This window comes from Venturia canescens, chromosome 7 (assembly GCF_019457755.1).
Source record: "Venturia canescens isolate UGA chromosome 7, ASM1945775v1, whole genome shotgun sequence".
In the NCBI taxonomy this organism is placed as follows: Eukaryota; Metazoa; Arthropoda; class Insecta; order Hymenoptera; family Ichneumonidae; genus Venturia; species Venturia canescens.
Genome location: NC_057427.1, coordinates 15,093,313 through 15,119,389, shown reverse-complemented (window position 1 = coordinate 15,119,389; position 26,077 = coordinate 15,093,313). Strand labels below are relative to the sequence as shown.

At 39.7% G+C, this 26,077-nt stretch overlaps 1 protein-coding gene across 1 annotated transcript in view; it reads right to left on the bottom strand.

The window, feature by feature from the left end:
- tei (teiresias) overlaps positions 1 to 26,077 on the bottom strand; it is a 241,929-nt gene that overhangs the window by 22,897 nt on the left and 192,955 nt on the right. The window contains exons 8-9 of the mRNA XM_043423721.1: positions 24,649 to 24,795; positions 19,384 to 19,656 (exon numbers count right to left, since the gene is read on the bottom strand). Of these exons, the coding sequence (XP_043279656.1) occupies positions 19,384 to 19,656; positions 24,649 to 24,795 (420 nt within the window). The remainder of the gene's footprint in view (positions 1 to 19,383; positions 19,657 to 24,648; positions 24,796 to 26,077) is intronic.

Sequence of the window (26,077 nt, the reverse complement as noted above, 5' to 3'; positions counted from 1 at the left end):
AAATTTCCTAGATTCGCAATCGTCGGTCATTGACGACGAATTAATTCATATTCAAAAAACTGTTTTCTCCATATTCATTTTTCTATTTTATTACAAAACACCATCTTCGTATTAGTCTCCAATAACAAACCCGAATGCCCAAAATTCGCATTATATTGGATAAATATTTACAATACTCATTTTTGCTAAAAATGCTCCTAAATTTTTTTTCAGCATTATTATCAATAGATAATGATATGAAGATTCGATTTAGGGAGGAGGAATGTACAAAAATTTTAAAAAAATTGAAAAAATCTGAATGAAATTTCAGTTTCTTCGCTAAATTCCATCGCTTCGCTTCATTGCCATCGATGAAAAATGGTCCCAAATTTTTGGCAACATGTAATATTGATAAAAAATTATATTACGGTGCATTTCAATAATGGGGAAGGTAAAAACACACAATTTTGTTTTTTTTTTTTCAATTTCTCAGCTACTGTAATCATTCATTTTTTAAGTATTCATTAATCGTTCCAAACTCATACAATCCCTGATCTTTAACACGTATAGAAGTGGTTGGGTACGGAATATCTTTCGATGTCTGTACGGAATCGTTGGGTGGGTTTGGAACACTTTCGACATGTGTCAGCAAAAGTGAGTATTGTAAATATTTACCTCATATTGGATAAAGGCGAAATTTTCACGAGTTATTTTATCAAATGTGTAATTTTCTCGAATGAAAATGTTCGCCCATGAATATTTTTTGATCTTCTTCTCCTTTCGACTGAATCAATTTCTAGTTCTATACGATTGATCTCACAGTTATCGAAAATCAAAGGCACGTCGATGTGAAATTGAAAAGTACTGAGATCCCTTTGAATGCGTACAAAGTACATCATAACAGATAGCAATCATTGATTAGTGATTATTAGCCTGATATGTTTCGTATATCGTTGGCATAACGTGGAGCAATGCTAAACCCTTGTGTACAAGGGAACGATTCGCCATGTTCAATGCCGATTGAATGTGTACATATGGAAGGCTCTACATCAAGCTTTGTACGTGTTTCAGAGACGATCGAATGGTCGTTACAGCCAGAGAATCTCTTCCAATGGATACTCGAGAGGGGTCGGAGTGTCTTCGAGCTGTGGCAATTACTCGGTCTGTCGGGCTCGAATCAACGTTTGTAACTCGAGCCGAGAATCGCACGTTGGTGCACTAGGATATCCGCTCGGTCATTGAACCCAAGAGACTCTGTCTTTCCTACTTTAAGTTCCTTTGATGTGCAGGCTCGTTCAGCTTATTCGGAACAATAGCGATCTCGACGCTTGAATTTTTTTCCCCATTCCTTATCAATTACGCAAAATAGTTTCAACATTTGATTGAGAGCGAAAGAAAAATACGAATATTTCAGTAGAACATCGAATTCATTTCCCAATGAAATTGTCGAGCTGCAAGTATCGAAGAATTCGCCAAATTGCGTTCGAATGAATCAAATTTTCATCGAAGGCATTTAGCTCTCATCTGGACTCCGGTCTCTACCGCACTTTTTTCGAATTCCTCGAGGTACTGAAAGCTCCGGGGTGGAATGCCACAATGCCATGTATAAAAGTAATCGAATATTTTACATCTCAATTACGTGTAGAATTTTTTTTTCGGGGCGGTGTTGAAATTCTAAATTTTCAATGCTTCGATGCGCCTCGTAATGTAGAGTTTGATGATTGAAAATTACAAATTTCGTAAAGTCTATGACAGCGAAAGTCTACATCGTTGATTTAGATAATGCAGAATGGTACCAGCAACGAAAAAAAGAAGATACATCTTTGATTTCACAAACAGAAAAAATATATTTAAAATGGAAAAAAAAATATAGAGAGTGTTTTTACCATTTCATGGATTTCCGTAGTTGAAAGTTGAATCATTAGTAGGGCGTGTAATCGAAGAAATTCAAATTGTATATTGAATTTCTCAAAATAATTCAGCGCTTTACTGAAAAAGATTCGCGATACGTCATCCAGGCATAAAATTTCGAAACTTTTATCCCTGGTTCTTTGAATGATTCTAACGTTTTCGGCGTTTTGGTCTTTCTGGCGAAATTATTTCAGAATTTTGGACTCTTTGATTAAAGGAAGGTGATTGTTGTTTTTGCCCTATGTTTTGATATCGACGTTGTATCATCCGGTCTCATGATTATTGACATTTAATTGCTGGATGCATTATTATGTTCGATTATCGGTAAATCTGTTGAGAAAATTTCGACATTATGAATTTTCCCAACGAAGTATGAGTACGAGCCGATAATTTCGGAATTTTGGGTCCATCTATTTTTTTCGAAGAAAATGATCGAATACAACGTGGACTGGGGTTAGAATAGCTTGTATAGTGGCATAGCTATCATTACATATATCGATAAATATATATGCGATTTGCTTTGTGAGCTATTGGGTTACGAAGCAACGATCCTCTCGAATCTCTTGAAGTAACTAGCGGAGTAACGTATTTTGCTATTCTGTATAGCTTCAAGTCCGTCTCTTGGACTGAGTGAGAGAGAAATGTATTACTATGCTCATGCTATGGACACAACCCAATAGGAGGCTGAGAGTGAAGCTTCTCGAGCGTGTGCAGAGCTCAAGCTGGCGCATCTCGTACCACCAGGTGGCAGGAATGGATCACTATACTTCAGTGTTCGGTTCAACCGCTGTTTTCATTATATAGGTCTTTCTATACCGAATTGTGAGTTTCGCAAAAATTATGGTCTCTAATGAAAAATAATGATCAATGTTTTGGGCCTAAGAGGTTGATCTTTTTCTCGAAAATCGTTTTTTGAGCGTCTTCTTCACAGCGACAACATAAAAAAAGTAAGTGAGAAAATGGATACTACTCATTATATTTTAATTTTTATTGAAACATTCCATTTAATTATATCAATATCATTTGCAACTAAAAAGTCTTCAAATGAACAGTCGAATTTCGTAATTTAGAGGCAATCCGCTCGGTTTAATATTGGCTACAAAGTGCACGAGTGTAAAAAGCGTCAGTTTAGTGGGAGAAAAAAAATTGGACAAACTCCCAAAGGACAAAAATCACGAATCAGTTGATTTGGCTGGATATGGTTCATGCGCGTAGGCTCGATATACGGAAATTAATGGATGAAGCGTAAACGGGGTCATAAGTTGCGCCTCATTGCTCAAACTTTAATTCTACCGATAGGGAATTTCATTCGCGTCGCAATAAAAGTCCCGATTATTCTGCACTAATAACTTCCACGTAAAAATGTATGTATAGACGAGTGGATGCACGAAACGAAGAAGAGCGTTTGATCTCGCTGAAACCACATTTTAAAGCGCAGATAATGGATCAGAAAATCTGTAAAGGATTTGAGGTAGTCGACTGAATTTTCATCATTTCGGAATGAATGGTTTAATAGAAATAAAAAAATTTAATATGAGTTTCATCGATAGTGAAACGAACGGATGCATCAGAATGAAAACAACTTTGAAAATTTGGTCGCATGACAATAATTTCCAATCGTTATTCGCGTCTTAAGGTTGTTCAATAGCAAAACCCGATTTCTTACGGAAATTTTGAAAAAAATATATGTCGCGCAGAAAAATCTAACGAATCGATTAAAAAAAAAGTAATTTTACGAAATAGTTTTTTAGATATTGAAGCTTAAAGTTCCATGGTTTCTCCATCTGAACACATGGTAATCGTCGAACAAAAAATGTGTTTCGAAATAACTCCCGAGAAAGGTTTTTACGATTTTGATTTTAAAAAACACAGTGTTAAAGTATCTTCTGAAGAATTCCAACATCACGAGCAATTATGAATATCATAACCATATATTTTTTTTTACTGAAAACTATTTTCACAGAGAAAGAGGGGGTTGCACCCTATTTTTTCTACGGCACTTAGCTGTCGAACTATTTTAAATGAAATAATATCAGAACTCGGTCAATTGGGTATCGAAACTCTTTTGTTATAAATATATACAGAATACGATATCCAGGAGTAAACAACAAAAAGAAATTAGTCATAAGAATAAATGCATTAAATGTAATAAAATTAAACAAGCGTTATGCTTGAACGTACTTTGAGAAAAGCTAAAATGAAACCAGCAATTCGTACATGAAACCCAGTACCACAAGTACAAAAATTATATGGAAACTTTTCAAACGGACATATTAAATCGCAGAAAGTCCTGAGGGTAAAAAATGACATCTGAAAACATCATAAAATGAAAATAAACAAACTCAAGTATGAGGATATAAGCGAAATGAATAAAGCGGAGGTAGAAACGTAAATAAACAAGGAATAAATTGCGTATAAACATAAAAAGGAAGAGAAATGAAGAGGAGAAGAAACACGCGCATGCACGAGTTCCCTAATCGTATATGTACAAGACTTCAATTCTGAATAGTGAGCTCTAAATACAGAAAACATCCCACGTACGCTCTCGTCGACTGTAGAACAGGAGAACTCGGTTGTGTTTCCGTGTATTATAGGTTTCTTTGAAGATTTCGCATACGTGTGTATAGATTGCTCGTCCAAACCCATAAACGGGACGTTATTTACGAGAGAATAACTCATAAGCGTTATAAACGTGGTCTTCATGACAACTTTAATCCATATCGAGTACCATGATCAATACATTCCTCTGTTTGTTGAGAGTATGCATCAGTCAATTGACTTGGAATTTTCGAAATCGAAATTCTTTGACACAGTTTGGCCGATTAAAAAAAAGCTCTGTCAACCTACGCAGGACGATGGAAAAAATCAGCCGACAGAGCCTCTTTTTAATCGGTCAAACTGTGTCAAAAAATTTTGATTTCGAAATTTGCAGCTATTTTTCTCGCACTCATGGTTGCGATATATCGACTGACTCATCCACTTAAAACTCTCATTATTCTTGCTCTTGAAACAGCTTATTTATTCTAGGCAAGGTGTTTCATTCACTGTGAAATCGATGATAACATATTCACGGTTAATGCTGCAAGACCGAAATTTTTATATATCGATTAAAGCACTCAAAGTGATACGATCTCTGATTCTTCTTCGAGCATTTTACTCATCGCGGTTTGATGTTACTTTTCGCAAGGTTAAATCACTGGGAAGGCTAGATTATGGAAATTTTGTGCTGAGGAACTACAGTGAAAGTGTGAAGAGGTTTTTTCTTTAGAGTCCTCGCACGCTTTTGACAGCCTAAGGAACCGAGACCGACGAAGATAGAGAAAGGAGTGTAAGTCACTCTTGCTACACTTCGATTCCACAGACAAAGCAGCGAAAGCGAAGATTTACGAAGGAGACTTTGATACAGCTAGAAACAGAAAGATTGTGAAAACCCATTCGCATTTTGTTACTCCGGCTGCTGTGATCGCTGAAGAACCGAACTTCCCTTCGCCTGCCTCTTCCTCAGACAAGCGATGCTTCCCACGGGGCCACTTTTACCGTTCTCACTTTTACGAGAGATAAGCCGAAACCGTCGAGCTTACAAATATACGAGGCTACCAAAAATGTGTAAACGTGAATTCACAAGCAAATGTGCGAGTGGAGACAGAGAATCGAGAAGGAAAAAGGCGGGGGTAAAACGAGCACATGCATTCCGGAAGTCACGTTTTCACGATGTCTTCTCTCCGCGAATATAGTGTACTTGCATAAATGCATGAATCGTGTGTGTATACCGCAGTAAAGTTGATAAAACATAATGGCCGAAAAAGCAGACAAATAAATGTGAATCGGTTCCCCTGGAAAACCGAGTTTCTGAGACAGGAAAACGTTCTCACCGCATTTCTGTCATTTCTGCTTCCTTTTTTGAATAGTCAATTGATTGTGATTTATTATTGTGAGTCCAGGCTTCGACCCAAAAATCCTGAATTTACCGTCGAAACAACACCGAAATTCCCATTACGAACAATTTTATTACACGATCTCAAATTACTAAATTATCTTCCTTGAATAAATTAACGAACGTTATGCATTAAAACATCTCGACCAACCCGTTAAAACGATATTCAAGTTTCTCTGTGGTAGCTTAAAATAAATCATCAAGTCTCTAAAGACTGAAAATTCCTCGCGGCTGTTCGCCTTCGTTAAATTTTTACATCCTACTACTATCTTCGACTGTATGTAGCATCTGTGGAAAATGAAAATTCATTTTTTCATTTATATAAATTTACTCGGGAACCAGATTCCTGGTTTGATCTACTTTTTCAGATCAAAAGTAGACTTTTTTTGTGCTCACCTGTCACGCCCAATATTTCATGCGGTATTTAATGATTTTCCATTTATACGCACGTAATAGCCTCACGTTGAAGTGTGTGATATTCGATGTAATTACATGTGATGAGGAAATATATGTGAGAGCGTACATTTTTATTCTACAATTTTCATTATTTTCTTATGCACTCAATCAGCAACGTCAAGATCGACATTAATATCAGTTGTCTTATTTTTTATTGCATTATTGGAATTTCACATTGGTACTTCCGTATTACGTTGAACGCTCGCCGGAAGCCATATTTAACAATTCGATCTGCTCGATTTATGAGACATTTCATTTTAAATCCAGATAAATTGTATATGGTCGGATTTATCAGGAACCAGCAGTCAAACCCAGAAGGTCACACATGCGACCTTTTTCTACTCTTTCATGACAAACTATCATTTTCTATGGCCGCTTTTAAAATATGACATCTATTCTCAGAATAACAAACCTATTCACGATTCGATATTGAATATTGACGAGCACCAATAATGCGAACATTTTTCATATCCTTTGACCTATTTTTATTTGCATTATGTCGGCTCCAGATAACTCATTTATATGGAAGCCACCGTATTTTTCACATTCTCAAGGTTTTTCAGAATATAAAGTTATGACTGGAAAGAATGCCCCATAAAAAGTAAGTTAACGTTTAAATAAACCGTGTCGCATTGAACCTTATATCTTTAGCCTTCCATAGAATGACCCATCCAACGATATCTTGAAACCGCTGCAAGATCTCATTCAAAGAATAATTGTCATAGAAAGAAAATGTTTTTGACCTGATCAGTGGAAGGGCCCAACGGTAAGTGGTTCTTGAATCAGACAGATTGTAGATTTTTCAAAGCTTGAATCTTCCAACTGGAATATGGTGCAAAGAAAAATTACGAATATCAAACTAAAACATTGTAATAGCGATGTAGGGGAACATGGGGCAAAGTGGCCACATGGGGCAAAGTGGCCACCCACTTTTTTGGGGCATTTTTGAATTCTGGGGCAAAGTGGCCACTCACGCAATTCCGATTTCTGGCGGGGCACAGAATCAGTAAGAATTCTATGTTTTTTGAGAAATTGATAGCTATTTGAGGCAGAGGGTGAGAATCATTTTGCGAATTACTGATAAATGTCTATTTTATTTTAATTGACAAAAATCGTACTTATAATGGACTTCATCTTCAACAACACCTGCACACAAGGTGTGCGCCCATTTTAGGCATGTTTCGCAGCGAATTCAATCTTTGGAGGAATGCGAATAAAGTTGATCGCAGAAAATACACGCAACGTCCGCCGCAGACAAGAATTTTTCTTTTTTGATGATCTCTTTTTTCTTACTCACTAGATTTGCGCGATACGACAGACTCGTGATAATGGCGGTTTTCCCACGATTTGCCCCCGATAAGAACGGGCTTTTGCCACTGGTAATGGCAAAATTTATCGAAGTATTCCGACTAATTCTTTTTTCATCCCATCGAAGGAGGGTACCTACTATGCCTCGTTTCTTTTCGGTTTATCGCGGCCTTCAATGTTCCATGCGGGAACAGTCTATTACAACGTCTATTTAACCAGAAGTGACAATTATCGATTTTCACCGCATTCCAGAGGGTGGCCACTTTGCCCCAAAAAATTTTCTCGACCAAATAAGGAAAAAGAGGATGAACAAAGAGTTTTAAGACTCAACAATAGTCGAAAGATCATTCATTATCTGATAAAGTGGGCTGGATATTCATTTTCGGCATGAAAAAAAATTTGGCAAAATTTATCGAAGTATTCTGACTAATTTTTTTTTCATCCCATCGAAGGAGGGTTCCTACTATGCCTCGTTTCTTTTCGTTTTATCGCATCCTTCAGTGTTCCATGCGAGAACAGTCAATTCCAACGTCTATTTAACGAGAAGTGACAATTATCGATTTTCACCGCATTCGAGGGGGTGGCCACTTTGCCCCAAAAATTTTTTTTTCTTTACACCTCGGTCGAAAGTACGCAGTTTTTGCACCAATTTTAGTACCGAAAATACAACATTTCTGCACTGTCAAAACTGCACGCGCGTCATTTGTCTCAGCGGGAGCAAACAATTTTGTCTGCATTCCGAAAGGTTTGACATAGTTTTATTGACGTGATTTTTTTGACGTTTGACGTTTAAATCGATATTGCCTACACAGTTTTTGAGAAAGACCGTGTCTGGTCGTCTGCAAACCGTATGAATAAGGTTATGTTATCAAAACAGCGCTAAACTGCTACATGTCCGGGCGAATAATATGCATTTATTCTTCCAGATGAAATCGATGCGACGACAAAAAATAATGTAATCGAATCAAGTATAGTAGCGGGAAATATTCATAAAGAAATTGTTAACTGCATGTAGCGAAAAATGAAAATGCGTGGAATAAATTTAACAAAAGCAGTGACACATTATGAAAGTACACACTTTTCTTTAAACGCATTGTCTGATCGTCCGGTTACCGTATATTTAGCATTAGCCTATTCGTCCGGATTATATATTGCTGCTGAGAACTTTTGTCGTGTGTACTTTCGTAATCCGTAGTCCGGACCATCCGGACTTGTAGCAGTTTAGCCTGAGTTCTTTGGTTTAGCGCTGTTTTCATAACATAACCTTATTCATACGATTTCCAGACGACTAGACATAGTACGTCTTCTTTAAACTATAATAATTGTATCGTTCGATTATTTATACTTGTTCCGTTATTTATAACCTAAAATATAAAAATGGCATAAGTTTGAACTTTTTATTTAATTATATTTGCTGTTTTTTGTATTGATGCCTGCCCCCGACCAGCTGGCACTCGCTTCGCTCGTGCCGCAAATGTCGGGGCAGGCATCAAAACATCTATCGATAGATGAACATTTCGGAAGAAACGTACTTTCGACCGGCTGTAAAGAAAAATAGTATACACCACACGGGCAGACGTTTGAAAGCCCTGAACTGCGCCTCAAATGCCCTCGGCTTCGCCTCGGGCATTATGACGCGCAGTGCAGGAATTTCAAACTTTCTGCCCTTGTAGTGTAATATACTATTTTTTAAATTCGAGCAATAAGGAGGTGGAATCAGTTTGGGGACATAAAAATAAGTAAATGACCATGTGCTACCCGACAAAACTCGTTAAATTCCTTAAGTGGGCCACTTTGCCCCATACTCCCCTATATGCATTCCTTCAAAAGATGTACTTACTTAATCAACTTTCAACTCGATTACAAATGAACAGATTAAGTAAATAGTTTTTTAGATCAAGGCATTTCCTGGATGTCGATTTCACATTCGAAGTGTATTTTTATGACTGTTTTTTTTCTCCAACTTTTTTGTGCACTTTTACATGGAATTCAGGTCTTTCGAAATATTACGAGAACACGTCACAATGATCTCTGCGCGAGTCAAAGGGAATGAAGAGAGGTGAAAAGCTCTCTGCTTTCGAGCGTGCATTCCCTTTGCTTTTTCGAGCCCTCTTTTCCTCTGTCTCTTCTCGTTTTTTTACCTCCCTTGTACACTCTTTCGGTATCAATCTGGCCGGTGTGTAAAGAGACCTAAGCTCGAAGGTAAACCATATAGCATTCTGCTGTACAGTGCACGTGCTCGATGGGGAACTTGAGAGACCACAGGATTCGTTCGTTGTGTAATCGTGCGACTCCATTTTGCGAGTGCTTTGCCAGTCAATCGAATTACCGACGTACGATTGTTCTTCCATTTGTTTGGAGGGGAAAGACGAAGAGAGCTAGGGAAAAGCAGTCCAACCGAAGCAGTGCAGAAGGAATTCAAAGAGTGACTTCATATCTGTGTCGGCGATTGAAAGAGATCAAGAGAACATTGATGAAAGAATTTCTCGACAAACATACAGGATTAAGAGCGAAGCACATATCACCGGGCGATTGTCCCTTTAAGACACAATGCGAATGCGAATCTAAGCTAGAGTTACCGAAAAAAATTACTTGCTGAAAGTTTTGCATGGTGAAGTAGAAAATTTCTGAACTTTGGTGAATCGATTGCAGAATTCAATTTCCTTTGTTCAATTCAATAGCAAAACCCGATTTCTTACGGAAATTTGGAAAAAAATATATGTCGCGCAGAAAAATCTAACGAATCGATTAAAAAAAAAGTAATTCTACGATATAGTTTTTTAGGTATTGAATTTTAAAGTTCCTTGGTTTCTCCATCTGAACACATGGTAAAACAAAAAATGTGTATCGAAATAACTTTCAAGAAAGGTTCTTACGATTTTGATTTTAAAAAGCACAGTGTTAGAGTATCTTCTGAAGAAAAAATTGAAAAAAAAAAAAAAACATCATCTACCGTCTATTTTTGGGAAAAAAATGATTGTAATAGAAATCGTATGAGAATTTGAGCGGGAGAATTTCAAGGTTCGCGACGTGAGAACGCTGTCGCGTAAAACAAGCCATGATTATCAATATACTTTAGGACGCTGCGCTCGTCTCAGACAGCTACCTGTGTACAGTGTTGCCGCACGATTTACGCGCTTCTGAGCGTTTATAAAAGAAAAAAATTAAAAATTCCAAAATCACAAGCAATTATGAAATTTTAGTGAAAGATCGTAACCATATATTTTCTTACTGATCAATAACGATAATTTGGATGATTTTTGGTACACGTTTCACAACGAGTATTATTCACACAGGAAAGAGGCGAAATGATGGGTTGTAATTTAATGATCAATCAAAATATGACAACGAAGCCAATTCGTAAGCAATTGTAACGAATCAATTCTTCATATAAATGGAAAGACTTTTCGCTATTGAATCCGAATCGCATGATCCATTGCTACCATTTTTGCATCGAATTTCAGTCTTATAACAATGTGCGAATAATTTTTTCGAAACCGTAGATTTATTAGGCTACATCTTCGGTGGATCGGATTTTTTTCACCAATATATGGAAATATATATATATATGCTCGATTCGTAGCTGTGGGAGATTTGAGACACGTGCACGGATACAGGAAATCCAATGAAAGTAACGCGATGAGAAAAAAAACACTTTCCGTATACAGAATAATTTGTACAGTCATAACTATCCTAGAGGGTGAGAAGGGATGTGGCATGATTATCCTCTGTCGGCGTTGTGGATCACGTGTATCACACACGGGCACGTAAACACTATATAAACCGTGTTTTCCCTGAGGGTTGAGGCTTGGCATACGTTCGTTTTCCGGATGAATCGTTCGTCTCGCTGTGCGCGGATTTGACCATGCCACCGGAACGGATAGTTTACGAGCAAATAATAATGCTTCACTCTGCTATGAACACACGGATTCAGCTGTGCACCTGTAGTACATGGGCCGTTCCACCCTGCATCAAAGATGCAGATTCATTCGCGCGTTTTGTACCATTTTCACCCCGATTTTTTCAACATTTCTTTCAAAATATGACGAAGTTACCATTTTTTTAAAAGTCGGTATTTGGTTGGGTGATCGTCCAGCCAGCCTCCGGTTCGCGCATCAATCATTGAGTGGAATTGTTCGGATTTTCGATGGCACTAAAACAACTGGAATTCAATAAAAATATAATTGCCCGATCGGCTGTGTTTTCCCGTGAACACTTGGAAAATGGATTCTTAAATTGTTGGATTTTATGACTGTAGCATACCGCAAGATTACTCTGAGGAAATTCCAAGTGAATCCGAAGTATGATTTCAGCGATATACAAAAAATTGTGGTGTTAGTACCGAAAGTATGAGGGTTTCAAATAAATGCTAAGCCTCTTCCGTATTCGTGAGGCATTGATCCATTCTGCTGTTTTGAAGCTCTGCTGACAGAACGTCTACTGAGATGAGTGATTCAATGGATTGTACTTGTCCATGTCTACATACGTCGGTCTTCACATGCGGCTTTCTCAGAAGTAGTTTCAAAGGCGATTACTACTTCTGGAACAGCCCTCGTGAGCCTACAGCTGAAACGAAGGATTTTTTTCTCGATCTTTACCTACTTTCTTCCGATTTCCAGCAATCAACAAGCATTTTTTTTATTGGAACTCCATGAATACCTTTCAGAGCTGGTCACTTCGAAAATTTCAATTCCCAATAACGTATATTTTTTTCATTATTTTTTAGAAACGTTCTTTTCGTTGTATTTTTTTTCACAAAAACGCATAGGATCAACTATAAACTTTGTAAATTTTATTATTTCATTGATTTCTGATGAGCTGGTACAGGGAAAAGGTGGTTACTGCAAAACATTGCTTGAAAAAGCGTGAGCTGAAGGTAAATTTGTCCTTTTTTACAATACGAAATTAAAGGATATTGTTGAAGTCATTGTTTATGAAAAACATCGAACAGCAAAAAAGTTTTTATTTTTCAAATATACACGAGTCTGGTATACTGCATCCAGTTTTCATACTCCATTTGGGACTGTATATCGGTACATATATTCAGAAAAAATGTTGTTCCTGTAGGGTTTCGTTTCGGTCGATCGATTTTGTAGTCCCGAGAGGAGGACACTGTAACGGCTTGCTGAATAATTTGGATTCATACTTACAAAAATCTCAGCAAATATTGATAGGACCAAACATCCGAAGATATTTACAAATTTATATTTTATCAAAATTTGTTTAAACGTAACCAATTTCTTTGTAGGGGAAAAGAGACTTTGCACGTGGAGTTATTAAAAATACACGAAGAAAAATTCACAGCCGTGTGCGTGAAGGAGAAAATAACGGAACTACATCGCAGCTATCGAAGGCTCGACGATTCAGCGATGTCGAATGTTTTCTGTTTTTCTTCCTAATTTCCCATCTCTCTTTTGCCAATCGTAAATGAAAAAAGTGCATTGAATACGCTTCGTTTAAAATAGATAAAAATCGAAAGAGGGATTTCACGGTTTAAAATAATCCGAGATAAATATTGAAACAAAATGTAATAAGCTTTTAGTGGGTTTTAAAAGCAAAATTTTAATCCACGAATTTCGCCACAGTTAAATAAATAATTCCGCAGTTTAGTACTTGCATTGGTTATTTTCATTTCAAATTCCCCGTTCCCCATACATTTTTAATTTATCCACTACGTCGAACAATTTAATCGAACCACAGAGAAAAATTTGGCTCGAAAATTGGGCAACTCTTTCAACCGTTAACTTATTTCATGGCACAGTGAATCATAATAATTTTGGGTTGAAACAGTGCAGGAAGGAAACTACTCAACGTGGATATGCATTGAGTATTTTTTTTTTTTTTTTTTCATTACCAACGAATTGCACTGTATTTCTACTTTCGAATTGATGGCGTAGAAAAGTGCTCGAGGATGTTGAAAATAATTCGATCTCGATACAATGTTTCACGAATAATAAAACCCAATCCGTTTAATCGGATTGTTTCTTGATCCACAGTTTTGAGGGCAGTTTTGACTGGATCCAGTTTCATTTGAATTCTATTTTTCAATACCTTTTCCTAAGCACTTCTGCAGATCGATACTTTCCGCAAGAAGGGAATTCGTACTCGTTTCTCCACAGCTTTGTCAGCCTGTTTTCCGACACGGCGTGCAACAATTTCCTCTATTATTATTACTTTTTCATTAATACGAGTTGTAGATTGGGGTGCTGAAGGAGCTGGAATCTCGGCATAGATTAGAACGATATCTTATCACGGTGTGAATGGTTAGAAGCTCTCTTGGTCGAAAGCCAGTGTGTGCTTCAGAATGAAATTGCTTCGAATAATTCCCGGAGCATTAATTTTTCAGTACGATGGCCCCCTTTTTGCGTTGAGTTAAGCGTGAATTATGAACACATTAGAGAAAGGAGTGGTTTCGTTGGCTTGTCGAGGCAAAAGTGAGAGGGATGTTGAAGTAAGGGGGCAGAGCAAGAGAGGGGAGGAAAGGACAAGAAAGAGAGCAAAAGAGAGAGAAAGAGAGAGAGAGAGAGATGCAGGATAGGAATTGATTTATGGTCGAGGCGCAACGTCTCGCATATCTAATGTGGTAACATGGCTATTCCGCAGCATCTCGAAGCGAAGAGCTCTGCATGCGAAACGGGGCGGGCCACACGAAGAATACGATTAATCTGTGAGAGGGCACAAGAGCATCGGAGTTTTCCCTCTTATACGACGAGCTTTCGTTCCATACACGCTTCATCCTCCAAAGCTTTTGCCATATTCTTTCGTCCACGCTATAAAAGTGTTCGAAGGGCTTTTGTTTTCACGAACACCCGTAAACAAAGTGCTGTACAATATATTCGTTGTATATACTACCAACAGTCGGTAGTATGTTTGCTTATATTTACGAATTTGCATATATTGTTGCATAAAACATTTTTAATCCTCATATGACGAAGGTTATTTTCTTTAGATTGCAAATATTTGCGTTCAAGAAGCCTGAATCGTTTGATATTATTCTCGAAATTTGCAAAGTTATACTTTTGAAAAGAAGAATATTTGCCTTCCAGCAGAACGCACGTTACGCCATAAAACTTGGGCAGATGCACGAGAGAAAATGAGTCGTCAGTCGTTATTTTTTGTGCTAAATACAAGATATGATTACGAAGAATTATTCTCTTTTAGGAAGTTGTGATCATAATCATGAGCTCGGTAACAATAATGAAATGAGTATTTTACATTCACTCTCTCTCTCTCTCAACAAAGAGAGCAGCATTAACGAGAGGCTCGTAAATGAATTTTCAATTCCATTCTGTGAAATTCATAGAGGATTATTAATTATCGCAAAGGAGTTAAAAGCTTTGGGTATCAAGGCTCGAAAATGCTCAATATTTTGACAGTGTTTGGTGAATACACAAATTCATGTGTATGACAAGCTATGAGTATTTTCAAATCACGACACTTTCCTAGAAAATATAAATCGACTATCGATCGTGGCAAATTTTTCCGAGATACTCTCTCGTTTCGTGACTGAATAGAGTTTGCTGAAGGCGAAATGTAATACGTAAAGAAGATGTAATCCGTATACACAGGCCGTTCCGCGTTTTAAGTTGAATGAAAAATCTTCGAAATATTTCAATTAGTTGATGTTTAACAATAAAAATGATTACAGTAGTGATTCCGTCAAAATCTTGGCGGTTTAACATTTTTTCGAGACTTTGAAGCAAAAAATAGCTGAAATGTCACGAAAGAAATGCACGAAGCTAGAAGATCAAGGAGGCACGAGTTGATCCAAAATTTCCTGTATGTGTATTCATATACATGAAGAGCCATGCACAGTGCACCCTCCCTCTTCGCATGAGAAAGGGATACACGTGACAAGCCTGAAGAAGAAAAAAAGATAATCCCGACTGACGGAGAAGCAGTCACTAGGGAGCAGGAACGAAACGACGCGAAGCCATTGACTCCCGGGCATGGCGCTGAAGGAGATTCTCTTCACCCCTCCCAATCCCAAGGGCTTTCCGATGATTAGATCATCCTTTTGCCAATGGCAACCCTCACCCTCTTGGCACATAAAAAACTGCTGGAACGACTGTCGAATCTGTACTTCGTCTTCACCTTTTGTCACCCCGCCCCTTATACGCCTCGATGCGGAAGATGGCTTCTCGTTGACCACCGATCTCCCTTGCTTATTCGATTGACCATTTATTTAGCATTAATCAATCCAATGAATCTTTATTGGGACTCGAGGGGGAAGAACTGGATGACGCAGGAGTGAAGATGACGCAGGGAAGAAACGATCGGAGTCAGCCCCGCCGAAGCTGCAATCAGATATCCTTTCTTGTATGAAGCTTATCATGCCAAACACGTGGATGCCCAAAAAGCTGGAGACCGAACTTCGAATTTCCGTGTAAGACATGCGCAGCTCCGGATCCTCCAGCGTTTTGCGATTTGAGGATTTTTCGAAAAATAAAATCGTCGTTTTTCCTTATCCAAGAGGTATGCCGAAAGAACATATTCTCGCGGAGCAAGATATTCCACGACAGGGACATTACTATTTATGTAGGACGTAAACCCGGAGAAGCTTGACAGCTCAAAGGTAATACAGCTTGACGTCAGCCGCATACACGTTTGCAACACGAAAAAGGAAGCTTGGTGTGTGGGACGGTCCATCGGATACGTCGGTCTTGAAGGCGCCGGTGTCCCACGATGTCATACGACGAAGAACGTGACTTAAATTCATGGAGCAAAATATATGGCATATGAATATCAACTTCACGAGGGTTTACCCGGTGCATAATAGACTGGCGTCTAATGTTAGACTATAGCTCTAATCATTTAAGTCATGCAGACCCGCGGCTCGTCCAAACGATCACGTAACATTTCTCACGTTTCTTCAGCGTCGTCCACGCAATCGGAATCTTTCGAGAGGCCCCAAAGTATCCGGGCTGCGAAAAATTACACGTGTATATCTATGTGCCCGAGGAAAATACTACCCGTAGCAATACGAAGCCAAGCGGTATCCTCTCCCATATTTCAATCACGCTTTCCTCTCGTCCAGCAATCCCAGACTCTCTTTTACTCTTCCATCGTTTCGTTCTCTTCTTCGTACCTTATACCGTAGAAAAGCATCTCTTGAGAAGTCTTGGAGCGCTACGTTTCCCTCCATTCCTCTGGCACCTCTACCAGCCCCTTGAAAACTTGGATCCCGCATTTTTCTTCGAGGAAACTGCATCGGCCTGTTTGGCGTTTCTCCACTCGTCGATACGCCACGGTGACAGCGGGGAGTCGAGCCAGGACGAAGGATAAAGTAAGGGCACGAGAGGTCAAGTGAGTTATCGGAAGGGTGGTTTCAAATGCGATTGCAACCGGACCGAGAAATCTAGAAAAATACATTTACCCCCTTCCTTGCTTCACCAGCCACTAACTCCGTCTTCTTTTCTGACCTTCTTTCTCATTCCGTTCAATGGAAAAATAACACATTTCGATATCTTACTGTACAAGCGAGCTGAGCGAGGCGCATTTCAAAAGTTATTTCGAAAGATGTATAGATTGATGGAACGCTGAAATCGCATCAGGATTTTATTTACCACGATAGTTTGAAAGCGGAGCCTGGATAAAAAAGTGAGTGTGTGTGTGTATTTGTGTCCGTGGTTGATCGCCTTCTCAGTCTCTTCCTCGTTTTTAGCCAATGGCTGCATTATCTTCCATCCCTTTCCAAGGCACTGATATACGTTTATATCCCGAGCGAGATTCACGGATCGTCGGCACGCTCGACCTCACCGAAAGATCGATTATTCTTTTCAATAGCGAGCTTCTTATACTGCGCTCAGCTAATCGGATAACGTTCCGAGTGCTATGCCTGCTTCTGCTACTGCTGCTTCCGACGCCAAAAGCAGCTATTGGTAAAACCTAAAACGAGAGGCGGGGGATGATGCAGGGAGGGGGGAGTTCCATACCCCGCACCGTAGTCACCAGCGACAGAGAGAACTTTTTTCCTCCGAGTGGATCCGGACGATAAGAAGTCACATCTTATTCCATCGGGCTTACTCTTGGATTGCGACTACCGGCCGATCGAGGAGCTTATACATCCGAGGGGCGACTAGGAGCGAAGCAGCAGGGACGAGAGGGTCGAGTTTTTCAGGCTCAAATCGAAATGTATGTGCCTAACAGGCCATGTAATTGGCCTGTCGTCCGGTTTGAATTTCCGAGCCAATCACCCAAGCTGGAAATAATATTGCCGCTTTTATGTGGGTGGGAATGTTCATTCAATGAACCCGTGTCACCAAAGAACCATCAAATAATCTCTGATTCAATCGTACGAATGAAATGTCGAAATTGGTGCAAAAAGAATGTTTGAAGGCCATCAATAAATGGTGTGACATTTTTATTTTCCTATTGTAATCATTCTCAAATAGGGTTTCACTCGATTCGAGGGTAACAGACTGCTGTAACTCTTCGATTCCTCGAGTCTCAGAATACCGCCCCACCTTAACGATATGAAAAAAGCTGTCGCAACATTTCGCATCGGAGAATCGCGAGGTGACTTTACGACCAGAAGTGCAATTCTCGTACATATGCGGAAGAACGGTATATGTGGCTAGTCGTAAAGTTGTTTCTCCTTTGTGGATCGTGCAAACACCTTGGGAGGTCACGTACGCGTGGTTCTCCGAGGATAGTTCGCTCGTGCGTTTTGTTTTCCCTTCTGGCCTGGGGATGCGTCAACCTTTGAGAGCAAATGGTAGCAGCGAATACGTGGTTTCCCTGTACCACGATAAAACTCTACGTTTCCCGGCCCTCGCGCTCTTTACACTCCACCCGGTATGACATTGCAAGTTCAATTGGCTCTCGATTCGCTATCTCGTCATAAAAACGACCCAGCGAATGCGTTCTTCAACGTTAACTTCTCCCTATAATTCTCTGTGCCCGGAACTCGGTGATGTGTTGCAAAATAATCATGCTTTCCATTTCACTCACTCCGCCATTCGTCCATTAATTTAGGCCTCTGCTATAATTATCTGGGTCAAAATAATTTACTCGGAATCCCGACTCATTAGTGCGCTCGATTATTTTGAATAGCTCTAGACCCTCATCTCAGTGGGCACCATTGAAACCTCTTGGGAGTTTATGGCCACGTTTTCAGAGCAGACATACAAATTATGAAGATTTTCAAAATAAATACCAGCGCTTCTTCAATCCGTGAACCTACAACGAATTGTTATCAATAATGGACCTCAATGCTGGAAACTTTTCGGCATGGAATATCAAAGTATTTCTTGACGAGCACTTGGTATTTCTGTTCGAATAGGAAGTAATGCATTTCTCTTTTTCTCGAGCATTCAGTGCTGGAAGAAGAATTTTGCCCTCGTTTGATGAACATCAATAGGATCAAATGAAACCAAATTTCAATTTGAACTGGAAGTTGAAAACAAGCGTTCTATCAATCTTGAACCAAACCACCCATGAAAAGAATGTATCGCCACTTAGGTTCGACATCGCGCAGAGCTTTGAAAAATCACTAGAAAAAACGGAGTTTTGGTCAAGCAATTTCTTCGTGAGAACGATTAAAGACTTATGGCGTCGAGCCGCTACGGCATCTTTAGATTTCAAAAGAAAAATGAGCGAGAAAACCTCCAATCAATCAAGGCTTTTCCATGAAAAATATCATGGAATTGAGGGTGAGATTGGCTTGTGTAGTAATTATCTACTCTAGGATAAGCGGACCAAATGGAATTGGTCGAGTAGAATTTTATAGTATGTTTTGCTGATAAACGAGATATCTACGAAAGAGACAAAATGAGCAGCGAAATTGTACTCACCAGTGACTTTTAGATGATACGGCAACTGAGCTCGCCACGTACCCTGCATTTTTCTGTCAGGCGCAACGCAACGATATTCACCCGCATCCTGATAAACGACCCGACTCAAAGTAAGTGATCCAGGTCCGCCGACGGGATCCATACGAGGGCCGTGTCCCCAGCAACCACCATCGCATTCGAGCGTGACGGCACCACCAATCTGGACCTCCATTTTCCGTGAGTCCATTGCCTCGCCATTGAGAGCTTCCGCTTCGGTCTCCATATCTGGATTATCTGACAGACAGTTGTATCTTTAATATGACGTGGATTCATGCTTATTATTGAGTGAGCAGGCCAGCTCTGAAGGCGATGAAGCCTTCGCTGAGCGATTTGATAAATTTTAGGTTCATCATGCATTAAATCCTGAATGGATAGCAGTTGTTCCTTGGGAAGGAGGAATTGACACGGTTCAATATTGTATTTCCATTATTATGCAGATATATTTATCTTGCTTGAAAACTCAAACTCGTACGTGCACGAGGAGGCTAGAGAATTCGGGGAAAACTGAGTTCCGGCTGGGGAAACGTGCCTTCGGCAAGCCGGTGACGCGCAGGATCAGTCCCAAGTCATTACTGATGCACGTGATTGGAATGTTGAATATCTTCCCCCTATAGGCGGAATAATCTTATAGCCTCAACTACAGTTGTCCATATATACATGAAACGGTGATATAGAGAGCAATATATGAAGAGAAAGAGGGGACGCGAATTTTCATGCTTCCATCAGGTCGGGTTCGCGCGACTTGTACGCGCGGTGAGAACGTCATCTGTGTGTATCGTTTTGGGTGAGTCGTGGCCGTCTTTCGCACAACCGCATCGGGATCACTTGCACGTATCGAAGATAAACTTCAGCTTGTTCCTGTTCACGGCATCCTCCACCTTAACACGCGAAGAAATGCCCGAGTGTGGAATACGATGGCCTCGGATAGAGGGAGAAAGAGCGAGCAAACAGTTCTACTTCCCTTCTGTCTTGTATCGAGCCAGACAACATCCCGTCCCTACTGATGGCTTCGTGGCATACTCTAGCGGTATATAGTGACACTACAGATTGAGTTTCGAATTCTGGCAAGCCGCGCTACACTCTCAGCAACGGCCAAATCCATTCTTCCTCTCAGCCGAACCGAGCTTCCTCTCCTCTCGTTTTCTTCCTACCTACATCCCATTCGGTTCTGAAGCTTCACGCTACGTACTGTCTGTACGTATGCGTGTGTCTGTCCGTACGTATATAAGTGGACGGAGAGGACCACACGTTCAAACGGAGAGCCAACAGGGCCTATACACATACAAAAGTTGTCGTGATCCCAAACGGCGTCGGCCACGTTCGAAGACCGTCACGGATCCGGCTCGTCCTCTGGATGTCTGTCCCCATCTCACAGTCTTGTAAAAGTTTTACCTCAAAGTTTGATGCCGCGGAGAGGGTATTAGCGCCAAGCTTACGGACACGCGGTTAACTTCGTGGAAGGTGAATGTAGCATTTTGTTTAGGGGCAGTACGAAAGAATAAAAGAACAACGAGCAGAGCCGTTCTATGGGAATAGCCATCGACATTAGTATCGAAGGCAAGAACGAAGTGTCAACATGTGAAATATGAGCATTTCGGATATCGTCGAGAGACACGTTCCTAGAGTATGATCTATGACAACAATGACTGACTGGGACATTCGCAAAAACATAATTAACGAGGATTCTCACCGCGTGCATCACAATTTCTGCTACGAAGCATCCGGGAATAATGTCCTGCGGAAAACTCATCTTCAGCTCAGTCATTTTATGCTATCCTTTTACACCACTTGATATTTCTTTGGCGAATTCTTTTATTCGCGTACACGAGACATCCTGCGATAACTGATGGAAAATTACTAACGAGCGTCGTTGTAGGGTAAATGCTCTCTTCTTTTTTAGTCTCGTTCAAGCACGAGCTGTAGTTTTTGTTCTATAGCGAGGCTTTAGAAAAACGACGATGGGTAGACGGAAGCCAATTCGCCGAGCAGACAAGCTCGGAGACCGTATTCCTATAGGGTAGCTTAAAGTTTTTGACACCATGGCAAACTGATGATACTGAAGTAAAAGAACACGAGAGAACGAAAGAGAGTTGCTATATAATAAAAGAGCCCTCTACAAAACCACTTTTTCACCTTTCCCTCAGGCATGTCGAAATAAGAGAAGGAAAACTACATAGATATATGGAAACAGATAAAACGCAAATCGCGGAAGAAAGAACCGGAAATGGAGGGAGAAGAGGTGAATGAAAATGCGAATGGAGAATGGAAGAAAAAGATAGAACATTGCGAGAGGGGCGTCGGGAGATAGCTGGGAGAAAAGGAAATGGAGTGTGCGGAACGAGGTGAAAGCTAGAGTGCCATCTAGTAGTCACAACGGAAAGTACTAGCCATGTTCCGGCTTCATCTCGTCTGTAGTGACTGGAGAAAACATACCAACTGGAGAAAACAAACGGGATTGAGCAAATCAGTATGCGAAAAGAGGATTCAGAAGTGATGTTTTTATCTTTTTATTTTTTCAAAATTCATTCACGCGAGCTGGTGTTGCAAATAGATTTTCAATTTTTTGTCTAATTCTGCGCTTTCCAATTTTCTTTTTATACTAATGTGCTCAATTGTTTTCAACAGTTTTGAAAAAAACGTTTTCGAAAGTATTTTTTTAAAAACGACTAAATAGTTCGCGACTGCTTCATGTCCTGAGAGCGCAAGCACGAACAGTAAAAAATGCAACGACTTTACTTTCGAAGTAATTTACATCAATAATGAAGCTTCGGTGAGCGGCTTATGTATGAAGTACCAATTACATCGAACGTACAACTTTCATGAACAAATGTGCCTATGCTAGAACTTCAGCGAGTTCAACAAAGTGACAATCGGATGACATGGATCAGGATGTAATTGGATGGAATCACATAACATTTGACGACGAAGATCGAGTGAAGGAGAGACCGGATGTGAAGACTTCAATGAAGAGAAGAGGCAACTATACACGAATGTGAAGTAATTTCAAAGGTGATTTGAACACAATCTAATGCCCCGACCTACGTACCATCGATTATTCCTGAGAATGGGCTATGGTCATGTCGACGGAGAAACCCGACGCTCCTCAGAGCCAAATTGCTCGGAGATTAGACACCGACGTGAAAGCTTATTAGGGTGTTCTTTGCACCTAGTCATGTGACCCGACGTTCCTGCGAAGATCCTCGTAAGAGCAATGTGAATTTGACACCTGTGCCAAATGATTTTCATTGTATCGCATACATTGTTGATTGAAAAACGAATTATTTATCAATGTGAAAAAGAGAAAACGTTCGGTCACTGGCCTTGGATTGACAAAAAACAACCGTTTTACCAGTTTAATTACCGAACTTTTTTGAAATTCACTGAAACTCCATAACTTTCTCGATTATTTGAGGTTATATAACTCGAGAACGGACGAGGTCGCTCTGAAACCCCTTTCACTCGCTACCTAGTTTGGATGCAGTAGCGGAGGAAATTTGCAAATTTTCCCACACAGGCTTGGGGATAATTTCCGGATGGCTCGGCGGTTTCCTCCCCTGACAAATCATCGTGGTTTCCTATTATCGGGCACAAGACTATACTGAGTAGCAGATTGTAACACGGGACACGGGAATAAGAGGGAAGACGACGAGTCGATAAGAGAGACGAGACAGCCGCGATAATGAATTTTCGTCCATGTCTCCTCTTTTATTAATATTCCACAGCTTGTATCGATTATCCAACGAACATTCAAAGCCCAACGAAAACAAATCCACGTACCTACTCGGTTTGACAAATTTGACGTAACTCATGACCCCCACCACGATTTTACTCATACAAACCGAGTCATTTCGAACTCAGGCATTTCGTAACAACCCAAGATTAACTTTAGCTTGTCCTGACCCACGATGAAAATATCATTTTCTACTGAACGAAAATACAACTTGTTTCAACATCGATGAAGTGAGTAAAGTTCGCTCAGTCGTCAAAAAGTTTCAGTACAATTATATCGTTTTCAATGGTACAGAGAACCTAACAAGGCACCAACCTTACATAGCAGTTTTTTTTTGTGCACGTAATTTTACAGAAAGGATGCAGACGATCGATTTTAAATATGAACCATACCCCCAGCATACGTCGATTAATAAATTCCTTGCTCTTCGTGAGCGCGCTGGTAACTTGAGATTGAGCTTTATTGGAATCAGAATCCGTAAATCGAATCGAAATGCAGAAATTAAAAGGAAGATTTAAATATATTTGAGAAAAGCTAAAAAATTGCATGGGCTTTCTAATTTTTTTTTACAAAAACCCGCTGAATAGAAATTAAACAGAGCCAATGGTTCAACTGCGTTGTTAAAAAAAAAAGGTGATTTGACATCTCTAATTAAACTCAGTCTTTGTATGTTAGGAGATTACAAGTGTTCAAAATGATAAACATTTCGATTGGAAGTACGATGATTCAATGGAGGTGGTGGGGCTTTAAGGTGGGGCTTGGAAAACATACTTAACTGAGTATATGGAGAAGTAATCTCGATATAATATTATAATGAGGTTCGGTCGGATATCTGAATGGGGAAATGAGGTTCAGAGTCATTAAGAACCCTCCGGTAGTCAGAGTTCGCCTCCGTATCGACTTTGAAGGGCCCTTTGTGGCGAAAGCCCGGGGCAAATTATCTTCAACAACTTTGAATCGAGCTTCTGTCATTTGATGGGTAATTCTAATTGAACGAGCTACTCGAATACAGAAGTTCCATGAAAAAATTTGTGGAGTTCGCCTTTTCGGCTAGTCAAAGAAGAACAGTCATCTCCTATTAACATTTCATTTTCCAAATATTATCTTTCCGAATAGATCGGTTAAAGTAACTTCTAAAAATTCACTTCGAAAGATGCTCGATCCTGCTGAGGGCAAATAAATTTGTATCTGCAATCACTTGACTAAATTTTTCAATGGCCGTTTGATGGTTGCTCTCCCGTTTAATCTAAGCATCAGTTCGAGTTCTGCCGAAGTCGTTTTATTATTTTTTTCATCGCCAGAAAATCTGTTAAATAACGACGAAAACCAATTTACAATCGTTTTTCTATTAGAGAGCGACCATGACCTCGATTAACCATGCACCAGGATTCTTTGGAAATCAATTTTCACCAGAAAAGTATTTCCAATGAAAATACAACCATAGTTTTAATACACGTGCGTAATATGGACATGTACTCCGGTATTAATATACTTACAGCGAACATTAAGAAAATATCCGATGCTGGAGAAGCTGCCAAGTGTATGACGAGTAAAACACTTGTACCATCCGCTCTCGGCACGTGTTATTTTTGTAAAATTCAACCAACCCCCTTCGCTCTGTTCGACAGGCGGTGGCGCATCGTCTGAAACGTAACAATAATAAGTACACGATGAGTTCTCTGCTCGAATATTTCTTTGCGGTCTACGAATACAATAACACTGATAAAAATAAAGATTTTCAAAGTTGTTTTCCAACTCGAGATACAAATTTGTACATATCGTAGTTCGGGAGTTTCAAAGACCGTTATTGTGAGTGTTGTCCAATGAATTATTATAGTCGGACATATTTTATTGTTTATATTATTTAAAGATTCATCAGAACACAAAATTTTTAAATTTTTTTATTCAGTCATTAAAATATCGATATATCTCGTAATTCGTATTGAAATAAGAAACGAGCTCCTTCGAAGACTTTTTCTTTTTCTCACTTTTCCAATCAAAAGTCACGGAAAGTAATTTCCATAACAAGAGTCACGATATAATCGTGTATGCTGTGTGAATTTGAGTACGAGAAAAAGTTTCAACGCGTCATTAATTCTTTTTTCTTTTCATCTCAAGGAGAAAAAAAACAAGTAGAAAAAACTTTTCAACACGGAAATTTCAATCCGTTCGTTCTGGCACATGGACAAGGTAGAGCATCGAAGAAAAAGATGATAGAAAGAGACAAAGAGAGAGAGAGAGAGAGAGAGAGAGAGTAAAGGCAATGAGAAAAAAGGAAGTGATGTGTGGAGGTTTAACGGTCGAATTCGCGACCAACCTTGTATATACCATGGAAATGGGGAGTTAGAAGGAGAGAAAGTGCGAAAAGTGGAGAAAAAAGAAAGAGAACGAGAGAGAAAGAAAAGAGGAATAAGCTACGAACGAGAGTCGTATGCGCAGCTGTCGGTTTCGGGGCTGTGGGAAGAGTCTTTAGTTACGTGTGTAGCAGTGGCTCGTCGATCTCACCGAATATGGGACAAAATGTGCAGTCTGAACGTGAGCTTTTTGGTTATGGTACCCTTTCTATAGGTGCATACACACGCCATATATAAATATATTTATATGTAGGAAGAACAGTTCGGCGTTTCGTATTCCCTCTCGCGAGCTTCGAAACAAAGTTTTATGCGCCGTGGATAGCTGGGCGGGTGTTCGGGTAGGAAGAGGAATCAGAAGACCCGCTGTGCAAAGAGCGGGGTCAGAGGAGGTGAGCCAGCAACTATATGGAAAGGGGTAACTCGTGGGGACAGCTACTAGGAAGAGCTTTGAAATAGATATGTGTATAGCTGGAAAATCTTTCCAAACTTTCTTCCCAGACTATCCTCTGTCTTTCTCTCTCTTCCTCTCTTTCCCCTCACGCTCTATTTTTTCTTCTCTTTCGATTCCCTG